Source organism: Homalodisca vitripennis, chromosome 3, assembly GCF_021130785.1.
Source record: "Homalodisca vitripennis isolate AUS2020 chromosome 3, UT_GWSS_2.1, whole genome shotgun sequence".
In the NCBI taxonomy this organism is placed as follows: domain Eukaryota; kingdom Metazoa; phylum Arthropoda; class Insecta; order Hemiptera; family Cicadellidae; genus Homalodisca; species Homalodisca vitripennis.
The window spans coordinates 28,900,676-28,913,573 of record NC_060209.1 but is presented as its reverse complement, the minus strand read 5'-3'; the positions used below and the strand labels follow the sequence as shown (position 1 = coordinate 28,913,573).

Sequence of the window (12,898 nt, the reverse complement as noted above, 5' to 3'; positions counted from 1 at the left end):
TCCGTCTTATCCTCATACTTATGATCTATCAGTTTACAATCTGATTTGCAGGAAATTGGGCAAAATTGAGACGAAACTCTTCTTTTATTTAAAAAGAATAAGATAAACCGTTGAATGAACCAAGAATGAAAATAATTTAAAAAATGAATCCAGCATTAGATTGTCAAAAAGTTGGCAGCCGGTGCTAAAGAAGTTATCGATAGCTGATTTGTTGAGCTATAAGTAATAACGTGCTAGCTCCATCCACTTTACGTTCTTTTCTAAATAGACTTAGTTAGATTTTTGTTCCAACCAGTTTCAGCTTAACATCTTTTTACAGAATAAGACTCTTCACAGTGAGGCGAGAATATTTCAAGAATGAATTAATTAAGCAATGTATGTTCGGGGTTTGAACCAGTAAACTTTGATGATGGTCACCCCACATACACCTAAGTACTGAGAAATTTAACCATATTTTATCAAGAATTATTGTAGTGGTTGATTAAGTATCAGCTACTCCTTTTACAATTCATGCGGTATAAAAGAGCGCCATAGCCACCATCTGTATAAATGTTACCTAAGCATGGTCCTAAATTTAAAGGATAATCTCCTTTATACGTTGAGTTCATTTTTTGATTTGTCATCATTGGAATATTCCTTATCTATAAATCACATCCGAATTATTAAAAATTTAGATTTTGTTGCATTTTGAGAGCCGAACATTTTTTAACGGGAGCCTAAAAGGTTGAAAGGTTCGACGATATAAATGTTCAAAATAGCTTCTGGTTGAGTAATTCCTGACATATAAGTTAAGTACTGATTTTTGAAACAAAATATTTTTTGGGAAGAAATTATAGACGTTCATTTTTTAGTTCCTTTGAGCTGTCATGAATGTCTGACAAAAATATTATGTGATTATTGAATAGTTTATAAGAATCCAAAAAAGTGACTTAAATTTTATTAAAAGTTAATGGAGCGAAGACTTTCCTCTTTACGACCACTGTGGGGTGACATGGCTCGTCGCAAAATTTCGGTGGCTGCAAAACTCTTATGAGAGAGGGTAATTTTTAGCGAAAACCTGTGTTGTAGCACCTTATAACTGTTTTATTTTAATGTTTATGATCCACCACGATCCTAGTCGTCTTGTTTTAGAAACAATTTATGCATAAACCATACCTACTGTTATTTTGGAATTCCTCAACAGGACATTTAATTGATTTTGTTATATCAACTTACTCAGAAGCAAGTGTGAATCATATCATTATTGTCTTACTTAGGGCACAAATACACATACAGCGACGCGTATTAAACATATGTTAACGTGACATTAAATAAAATACAGAGAGTACTTCGCGACAATCATGTAATCGCTTACCACTTCAGAGACATTCGTGGTTTTCTTAAAGCGTTCTTGATTTTTTTTCCTAAGGTTGGTTTTCTAGTAAGAAAAATGAGAAAATAAATAATGTATGAGTGATAAATCCCAGTTATATTGGAGGAATTTGATAAAAATCGGACCCACTGTCGGGAATCATTTTTCTGTGTTTCCATTGTTTTTTTCAATATATCGTTCATTTAGAGTTTGACTGTTTTCATTGGCTTTTTCTAGATAACTACCAATTAATTGGTGAAAAACTCTGACAAAATTAAAACAAATGCAGTATTAAATATTTATTATAGAAATATTACGTGTTATATATTATTCAAAAAGGAGTTTTATAAATTAAAATGTTGTTCCAAACACACAACTTTATAATTTTTTGTTATATCGTTAATGTTTTGTAATATATATATATATATATATATATATATATATATCTTGTTCAGTTTGTTTCTTAAGACCCAAATATACGATGTAATTCCAAGCAAAATGGTAATGGCAGTAGAAGGGATGTTAGTGCAATTAATTCTGTACGAATTGGAGTAATAAATATTCGATTTAAGAGGAATACCATAATACTGTTTGCCAAGACTTGCCCACAACTGAAGTGCCAGTTCATTGAGCTTTTCTACTGACAATGCTTGCAAGGCTATTTATTTATATGTCGAATTATTCGACGTCATGCAATTTTATATTTTTTATATGAGTGTATGCTACAATATTGGATGTTTGTAAGATTTTTGTCACTATAACTAACACTTACCCTACAGTAAATGTATAATAATTTAAATGCTAACTATGATCTCCTCTGGTTTAACATATCACACAATCCGTTCACTTAAAACATGTTGTTAAATTAATATAAACTCTTTTACTGATTCAGACGACCAAACCCAGATCAATAAGTGTTAATATAATGTTGAAATGTATATATTATTGTTACTCACTAAACACTAAACAATATCCGTGATTAGTATCTATTTCGGGAAACGTTCACTTAAAACTTGTTGTTAAATTAATATAAACTCTTTTACTGATTCAGACGACCAAACCCAGATCAATAAGTGTTAATATAATGTTGAAATGTATATATTATTGTTACTCACAAAACACTAAACAATATCCGTGATTAATATCTATTTCGAGAAACGTTCACTTAAAACTTGTTGTTAAATTAATATAAACTCTTTTACTGATTCAGACGACCAAACCCAGATCAATAAGTGTTAATATAATGTTGAAATGTATATATTATTGTTACTCACTAAACACTAAACAATATCCGTGATTAATATCTATTTCGGGAAACGTTCACTTAAAACTTGTTGTTAAATTAATATAAACTCTTTTACTGATTCAGACGACCAAACCCAGATCAATAAGTGTTAATATAATGTTGAAATGTATATATTATTGTTACTCACTAAACACTAAACAATATCCGTGATTAATATCTATTTCAGGAAACGTTCACTTAAAACTTGTTGTTAAATTAATATAAACTCTTTTACTGATTCAGACGACCAAACCCAGATCAATAAGTGTTAATATAATGTTGAAATGTATATATTATTGTTACTCACTAAACACTAAACAATATCCGTGATTAATATCTATTTCGGGAAACTATCCAGTGAACAGCAAAGGTAAACAAACACATTATGAGAACTGACGGACTGTTTGACTACAAAGGTTTCGTAAACTGCAGGCAGGAACGTAACAAATTAGCAAACCCGGTAGCGAACTATTCCAGTCCGTTGGCAGAGAACTGTACATCAGAGTACGCACACTATACTTTGGTGTTGAGTTTAGCTCCAGTTCACCTTCGTCTTTCGTGCGGCATCTGAAATCTTAAGTCAGCGACAGCATCAAATTTCAGATGCAACACGTAAGAGAAAGATGTATAGGAGCTAAACTCAACATTCCCATTGAATTAAACCTTCCCACAATAGCTGCGTTATGTGTATACTTTAGTGCAGTGAGTGTGGCATCTTTAGCTGTCATCAAAGCAGCCTTTTTGAGCCATCGCAGCAATTTTACCGCTTATTGATTGGGACGACAGACATTGAATTATATCGCTTTTTATGGTGCCCCGTTGAACAGATACTTGAAAATATAACTCCACATAATATTTTAGGTTATCAGTAATAGGTAATTTAATTTCTACCAGGCGTTAATTTACTTATAAAATTTCTTTTATTTTCAAGCAGTTATAAATTTAAAATTTTAAAACTTAATACATTAAACATTTTCCTTGTTATATTCGATTTAGAGAGACATTTATAAGAGCATACATCTATTAATAATATAGTATAAGGTAAAATATAGTTAATTTCAGAGGGAAAACTCAGATCGTTAAAAGAGCTACAGAGACAGGAGGATGTAGAAGTGGTAAGGGAGTGTTAAATGCTCTCTGAGAGCTCGCGATGCGACTGTACTGAGTGATAAACCACTCTCGTGTGTAAGGGGGTAAGTCCCGTCTACAAAGTATTGTCAAAGTGTTACACATTACAGCGGATATTAGAAGAGACAGGAGGCTGTAGAAGTGGTAAGGGAGTGTTAAATGCTCTGTGAGAGCTCGCGATGCGACTGTACTGAGTGATAAACCACTCTCGTGTGTAAGGGGGTAAGTCCCGTCTACAGAGTATCGTCAAAGTGTTACACATTACAGCGGATATTAGAAGAGACAGGAGGCTGTAGAAGTGGTAAGGGAGTGTTAAATGCTCTGTGAGAGCTCGCGATGCGACTGTACTGAGTGATAAACCACTCTCGTGTGTAAGGGGGTAAGTCCCGTCTACAGAGTATCGTCAAAGTGTTACACATTACAGCGGATATTAGAAGAGACAGGAGGCTGTAGAAGTGGTAAGGGAGTGTTAAATGCTCTCTGAGAGCTCGCGATGCGACTGTACTGAGTGATAAACCACTCTCGTGTGTAAGGGGGTAAGTCCCGTCTACAAAGTACCGTCAAAGTGTTACACATTACAGCGGATATTAGAAGAGACAGGAGGATGTAGAAGTGGTAAGGGAGTGTTAAATGCTCTGTGAGAGCTCGCGATGCGACTACTGTGTGATAAACCACTCTCGTGTGTAAGGGGGTAAGTCCCGTCTACAAAGTACCGTCAAAGTGTAACACATTACAGCGGATATTAGAAGAGACAGGAGTCTGTAGAAGTGGTAAGGGAGTGTTAAATGCTCTCTGAGAGCTCGTGATGCGACTGTACTGAGTGATAAACCACTCTCGTGTGTAAGGGAGTGATTCCCGTCTACAGAGTATCGTCAAAGTGTAACACATTACAGCGGATATTAGAAAAGACAGGAGTCTGTAGAAGTGGTAAGGGAGTGTTGAATGCTCTCTGAGAGCTCGTGATGCGAGTGTACTGAGTGATAAACCACTCTCGTGTGTAAGGGAGTGAGTCCCGTCTACAGAGTATCTTCAAAGTGTAACACATTACAGCGGATATTAGAAGAGACAGGAGGCTGTAGACGTGGTAAGGGAGTGTTAAATGCTCTCTGAGAGCTCGTGATGCGACTGTACTGAGTGATAAACCACTCTCGTGTGTAAGGGAGTGAGTCCCGTCTACAGAGTATCGTCAAAGTGTAACACATTACAGCGGATATTAAAAAAGACAGGAGTCTATAGAAGTGGTAAGGAAGTGTTAAATGCTCTCTGAGAGCTCGTGATGCGACTGTACATTGTGATAAACCACTCTAGTGTGTAAGGGAGTGAGTCCCGTCTACAGAGTATCGTCAAAGTGTAACACATTACAGCGGATATTAGAAGAGACAGGAGGCTGTAGACGTGGTAAGGGAGTGTTAAATGCTCTCTGAGAGCTCGCGATGCGACTGTACTGAGTGATAAAACACTCTCGTGTGTAAGGGGGTAAGTCCCGTCTACAGAGTACCGTCAAAGTGTTACACATTACAGCGGATATTAGAAGAGACAGGAGTCTGTAGAAGTGGTAAGGGAGTGTTAAATGCTCTCTGACAGCTCGCGATGCGACTGTACTGAGTGATAAACCACTCTCGTGTGTAAGGGGGTAAGTCCCGTCTACAGAGTACCGTCAAAGTGTAACACATTACAGCGGATATTAGAAGAGACAGGAAGCTGTAGAAGTGGTAAGGGAGTGTTAAATGCTCTCTGAGAGCTCGCGATACGACTACTGAGTGATAAACTAGTCTCGTGTGTAAGGGAGTAAGTCCCGTCTACAGAGTATCGTCAAAGTGTTACACATTACAGCGGATATTAGAAGAGACAGGAGTCTGTAGAAGTGGTAAGGGAGTGTTAAATGCTCTCTGAGAGCTCGCGATGCGACTACTGAGTGATAAACCACTCTCGTGTGTAAGGGGGTAAGTCCCGTCTACAGAGTATCGTCAAAGTGTAACACATTACAGCGGATATTAGAAGAGACAGGAGTCTGTAGAAGTGGTAAGGGAGTGTTAAATGCTCTTTGAGAGCTCGCGATACGACTACTGAGTGATAAACCACTCTCGTGTGTAAGGGAGTGGGTCCCGTTTACAGAGTATCGTCAAAGTGTTACACATTACAGCGGATATTAGAAGAGACAGGAGTCTGTAGAAGTGGTAAGGGATTGTTAAATGCTCTCTGAGAGCTCGCGATGCGACTACTGAGTGATAAACCACTCTCGTGTGTAAGGGAGTGGGTCCCGTCTACAGAGTATCGTCAAAGTGTTACACATTACAGCGGATATTAGAAGAGACAGGAGGCTGTAGAAGTGGTAAGGTAGTGTTAAATGCTCTCTGAGAGCTCGCGATGCGACTACTGAGTGATAAACCACTCTCGTGTGTAAGGGGTGGAAGGGGTGTAAAATCCCCTTTTAAGGAAGAGATAACGACAGTGCAGCTTCCGAGAGATGGCGATATTGTATCTGATTTTCTTCGTACTTGAGGTGGTAGAGAACCATAAAAATTGTATCATTACCTGCAGGCTGCAATTATAACTTTTGAGTTACATAATTATCTATAATTAGTAAGTTTGATTTTTCTGTAAATTTATTCCTACAATATATACATACGAAGGTATATTCATGATGTAGTTGTTGATTGATGAATTAAATAAAAAAGCCTTCGTTCAACTGTTAATTAGCTTGAAATTGCCAAATAAATTCCCTTTATTATAGTCTTATGTTTTTTGTTTCGTTTAGCACCCGTACATTTGTATGTATTTGTACTTTAAATTTTTAATAATAATATTTTATTTTAAGTATTGAATTTTTATTTGACTATCTTAACATCACCCATCGTAATATTATAAATAAAAATATATTTACTACTTACAATTGGCCCCCATGTATTTATTATTTACATACATACAAAATTTAGGCAAATGAAAAGTATTTTTAGGAATATAATGACAACTATAACTATCATAACAAACTTTTAATCCTCTATTTCTTACATTCCAGATGATAAATGACAATGATTATGCATTTTCATTGGTTTTGTGCAATAGCATGTGAATTTCATTCACACGATTTTGATATTTATTTAAATAGTTTGTCTTGTTGTCTGTTATTTTTAATTAGATTGAATGATACACTAAACGTTTGTCTAATTATGAGCTAGATGTCTTCTCTAGTCTACGTTTTGTCAGTTATTTAATTTATATTTTATTTTATAGAGATTTTCAAAATTGGTAAAATTATACAAATTAAAAGTAACTAAAAGACCCAAGTTGGTGATGACAACAATTTAAGGACAATAGATTTTAGTATAACACAGTATATACAAAATCATTAATCTATTTCATTTAATGAATCACAGTGATATTTTCTTTACAGAAGAATGGCATATGCCATTCTTACATACTATTTTATACTGCTATTGAGAGTACAAATAATTTACATATTATTTATGTTAATTGAATAATAAGCCAAAATTCATATAATAATGAATTTCTTCTTTCGCGTCATTCATGTAAAAGTATGTTTTGGCATTGAGGTTGACAAAAATCTCTACGAACTAGAAGTGTATCACAATTCCTTAGTAGGTGTCTTTAAACCAGGCTTCGCGTCATGCTATGAAGGCAATGCAATAAAAATTTAACTCAATTAGTACATTAAAAAAAATGTATTGTAATTCTTTAGTCATATATTAATTTAATTAAAAAAAAGTAATGGCATATCCATTGTCATGTTCCTTAAAAAAAAGTGTTTGCTATCTATTCCGGCAAAAAAACAGCTTTGTAGAGCGTTCTCTAAACGACCGTGCTTACATTTAAAATTAAATGCTCGGTCTGAGGCCTCTTTCACACACATCGAATTTGCACGTCCGATAAAATAACGGGCGATATTTTATCGTTTGGGTGCCGCTTGCACACACACATCGATTTTTTACCGTTCAGAAAGTTATTCGAGTATATGGTGTGCTGTAGTTAGTGTTGTATTGCTTCTCTCTAATAAATAAAAACGTGTTGTGGCTATGTGGTTCCTATACCGCCGTATAAAGCGTCGTAGGATTAAGCGGAAGTGCTGGATACATCCAATTAATAAGTCAAGGGAACAGGTGGGAACCTTTCACACCTTTTTGAAGAACTTCGACGTGATGGAAATAAGTTTTTTAATTTCTTTAGAATGTCTACGGTTTTGTTTGATGAACTTCACGAGATGTTAAAAGATGGTTTGGCTTCCACTAGGGAAATAAGCACTTCATTATCAATAGCAAATTCTCCATCCATATTAACAAGCTGGGCACAGTTACAGTTTAACAGCGATTGTGCAGAGAGAAGGCGCAGTGAGAAGTGAGGAGTGAGGACCGGACGGTAAAATATCGAGATGTCTGGAAGCGCACGAATGGACACGTACGCCACTGTAAGGACGGCAACGGCACGGTGCCGTTGGTCTGCAGTGGCAGTGGACGGCTGCTAAACGGCATTTTATCGTTGCCGTTCAGAAATCGTCTAGTCTGAAAGCTCCCGTTTACTGCTATGCGCCACTATTGGAATATGGACGGTCGATAAAATATCGGACGTCCAAATTCGATGTGTGTGAAAGAGGCCTGAGAGTTCTGAAGTATAAAAAAAATGTTCACGGTAGCAACATATGACAGCTCTAATTTTTCCGTCATTATAACATATTATGCACCAATAGGGACTTTACTGTCTGAACTGAGTTACAACCAATAAAATATTACCGAAAGTTATTTCAGATTGTGTGAAGTAATATTTTACCGTCAGAAAGGTTCGTCCTCCGGAAAATATATCGTCTATCGTGTTGATTAATCACTGAACGCCATCATTAAGCTAAGTCAGACTCTCAGAAACGGACAGACGGAACAGAAAACAAGAATGAACCTGAGATAATTTATCAAACCAACGTTGGTTTCTGTCTGCGAACTTTCATTCATCTGTGTTTAACTTCAATTAACTGGTTCGTTTGTATTGAGATTCAAAGTGGCTTTTCAACTGTGTTATTGGTTAATTCTATCTCTGCAACTGGGCTTATATTAAGTATGGATATTTTCTACACATCTGTAATACGGTCATTACTTGAGAAGACAGGATTATTACTATTTTGTAGTATTAGTTAATATATTGTAATTTACCGCAATCGTGTTTTACGCAAGGAATAAGATAATTAGATGAATGTCTCCGGGCCTGTTCAACCATCACAGTATTGGTAGATTACCACAAATGTAATGGTAAAGGCAAATTATACCACTGTTTCCAGTGATTGGCTGAGCGTTAACGAAGTGGGGGAGGGTTGGAAACATTTGATTTCTTACTTTATGTTCGTCTGCGCGATGTCTCGAGAACATAACCTATATACCTATTGTAGTCTAGGTTTCTCTGATACCTAAACTATGCAAAGAGTTAGTTTTGAACGTTTTCATTACCGATATTTTTTATTCGTTTTGAAGGACGTGGACTCCAGATTCCAGGAGTCAAATCTATGAAAGTGTCGGATTTCAAACGCTGCAGTAAATGGAAGGTAAAATAGAGCCGAACCGAAAATTCACAATGAATCAGCCTTTAGCAACATACCCATAGTGTTGCCTATAGACTTGCAATTTTGTATGAAGCTTCATTAAGCAAGCAAAGTTAAAAGAAGGTGCATGAAAATTCAAGGGATTTGGCTGAGCGTTAGTGAATATTGTTATATTGGTTGTATGGCTTAACGTGATGGCAACGAGAAAATCGCAGTATAAATTTGTAAACGACTAATACAACCATATCACATTTGACATGTGACATTGTAACTCTAATAAATGAGCTATAGACTTGAAATATTGTTCTTCAAATATTGAAGTATTGTGACACGTCGTGAGGCGTACTCATATATTTTATTGATGTTGATGGCAGTTAAATAAAACTGGGGGATTTTCGTGCGCCAACTTGGTTCGCTGTGTTTTCTCCCAGCTGTCGGCATTGCAAAGTTTGTAACAGGTACCGACCGTCTCATCACTCTGATTAGATTTATATTTTTCTATTAATATTATGTTAATAATTTTTCTGAATAAATATGAACATATATCGGCCATTCAAATTAGTATTAGCTGTTCTGAAACAAAATAAGTATTATTGTGTGGTTTCTAAACGAGGTTTTGCAACTGTTTCCACATTACTTCATATTTTGGCCGTTTAAAGACATATTGCAAATAAAAATATTACAGTAACTCTTGTATAAACAAGGATGTATTTAAAATTCTTATTTTATTTCCACGTTTCTCGTAAAATTCAAACTTCTTCCACGTGCTACCTAAGTTGTGTAATTCGGATTTCAGTGTCAAGGGGAAAACTAAAAACCCGGATAATAATGCTATACCTGTATAATATAGAGAACCCAAAAAGTATTCGAGACGTATTTTCGAGGTACGGTTTATTTTATAATACGCAAAGTAAGATGTGATGCTGAGGAAATTGTGATGGAAACGAAGGGGCGGTTAATGAAATTAATTCTGTACAAATTGAAGTAATAAACAACCGACTAAAGCGAAGTGCCCCCTAAGTGAGTAAGGGAGTGTACTCTCTACCCTGACTATTCTGATTCTGGCCAGAATTATCAAATCATTGAATTTTTCTGCTGACTATATCTGCTGGACATGCTAGTGACATGTTGTATTCTATTTGGAGCAACAGTCACGTTTTGTGTTATCATTGGTGAATGATTGAAACATACGAGTAGTGTTGTATTATTTCGGTATTGTAGTAGGCTATGTTTTTGATACAATTTGATACAAACCAACCTGTATTGTTGCTTCTAGATTGTCAAGCCAACTTCTCTGTGCTTCAGAGCGTTAGCCTTGAAGAAGTGACCAGTTACCATGTATTGATTTGTCCTGTGTAACTTCTTATAGCACAAAACGGTCGCAAACACCATAACGATAATGTTACACATGAAAATAATTTATCCCCGGGGTAATAAATAAAACCTAAAACAAAGCGATTGTTCTAGCAGAAGTATGCTGGCTTCTGCAAGAGTGGGGTATTATTGTTCAGTCTGACATCCAAACTGAATTGTTACCAGGCTAAGTAAAAATAGGTTGGGTAATGCTACGTATATCGGTTCTTATGTATGAATAATTGTGGATATTATGATATGCAATCGCATATAATGCCGGATTAGCCTTGAATTCAACGATGTAGAATCCAATACAGTTCTATGTCATTTAAAAAATGTAAGTAATATATGTTATTTTTTAAGTAAGTATTACACTTTATGTTCATTTGTTAGCAGCAAAAGAGGATATAGATCACTCGTCGTAGATAGAGAACTGTAGAGTTACCGGTACGAAGGTGATGTGGGTGTGGCGTGTTGGCTACTAAATATAGCCTTATTGCATATCTTGACCTGCATGTATAACTGACTTACGACTCTTGCTCTACACAAATCTCCTTCAGAACACCTCGGTTGTCCAAAGCACAACACTAAAGGTTGAGTAACAAAGTTCTTATCTGATTGACGTGCGCGATGTCCTATCACATATAATCTACAACTTGCGGTCGTATGTTGCAGCTGCGGGACGGGGTGGAGTTGACGCTGAGCGAGCTGGAGGAGATGGCCTGCAGGCAACAGCAGCAGATCGACTCCCAGCGCCAACTGCTAGCAGCGAAGGAGCAGCGGCTGAGGTTCCTCAAGCAGCACGAGGCGCGGCATCAACAGGTGGCTGCCGAACACGAGCGACTGCGCAGGCTCAGAGACCGCGTCGAGGCGCAGGAACTGAAACTGCGCAAGCTCAGAGCACTGCGCGGTCAAGTCGATCAGAACAAGCTCAACAACGCTTCTCTTAGTAAGTTCATTTTTGTGTAGCTACATTCCAATAGAATACTTTGAACAGAAATGAACAATTACAGGGTGTAAATACAACAAGAGCGCTGAGCCTTACAATCCAACTTACAACTCGCGATAGCAGGTCTTTTGGATATATACCATAACAGTATTATGATAAATGTTATATGTGAATTATTTTTCGATAATAAAGTATTATTAAACTACAATGGCGTTTAAAAGTCTCACAAGTAATATTCGTTACGGGTATTAAAAAATATTTCGAAATTATTAGTAAAATATTAAAAATACCTATAAATTTTAAAACAAACTCTCCAATAATATACTCTTTTTAAACCTATTTCGCTCAAGGAACACCATCATAAGTGAATAAAAGTGGTTGGAGTGTTTGTTTTTAAATTTATTAATAATTCCAATTAGAAAAGAGCTTCTAGAATGTATTAAAAATGTGTTACGTTTTGCAGCATAATTTTTAATGATAAACCTTTTTAAGGAAAATGTTTTGGATCCCAGTTTTCCCACACTCTTTATACTAATCCAAGCGTGATGTACTGTAATAAATCCTTTTCCTCGAGATAATGGAGTGCCAGGCTGCCCAGTGTTCTTATAATTGACAGCGTGTACATGAGATCAAAAGATTTGTCACATTTGCTAAAGTTTGAAGTAGAAAAAAGAAAACTAGGGAATACTGTATAGTTAGTTGACGTACTTTTTAGGACATTTTCCCTGAAGAGGAGCCGGCAACAACACCTATATAGGATAATAAACGCTAAACACGCAAATAAACCTATTAAGGATGACCCTTTCCCCCCTTTTGTTAGTCTTTATTGTAAAGAGTTACAAGAGTATTTCGGTCCAAATCGATCCAATTTTCATATATTGAAAACCAAATTTTAATTTTGTCACAAATTATAAAGATCCTAATCCTATTTCAACATTTGAGAAAAATTCAATTTTTAGTGAAAAGTCAATGTTGGCATTACGTTTACTTTTTAAAATAAAAATGGAGAATGAATTTTCACAATAAAGGTTTAACTCAAGGCTTTTTCAAAATGTTAAAAGTTCACATTTTAATGCCTCTTTTGGGAGCTTAAATATTCGTGATTGAGGTTTTACCTTTTTTATTTCGTCTTCAATAATGCTTGTAATTTCAAATGCAGAATGCAAATATAAAATTTATTTTTGTAAACCATATGTACATAGCAGAAACATGACCCATCAAGTTAATACATGAAGTAGAGCTAAATCATGATGATATCATATGTGTAACTCTGTGAAATCCGTCTCTTGAAAG

At 35.9% G+C, this 12,898-nt stretch overlaps 1 protein-coding gene across 6 annotated transcripts in view; it reads left to right on the top strand.

Moving 5' to 3' along the window:
- LOC124356737 (apoptosis-stimulating of p53 protein 1) overlaps window positions 1–12,898 on the top strand; it is an 879,319-nt gene that overhangs the window by 795,738 nt on the left and 70,683 nt on the right. For all 6 annotated transcript variants that reach the window (XM_046807921.1, XM_046807918.1, XM_046807920.1 and 3 more), the window contains one exon: window positions 11,332–11,605. In XM_046807921.1, the coding sequence (XP_046663877.1) occupies window positions 11,332–11,605 (274 nt within the window). The remainder of the gene's footprint in view (window positions 1–11,331; window positions 11,606–12,898) is intronic.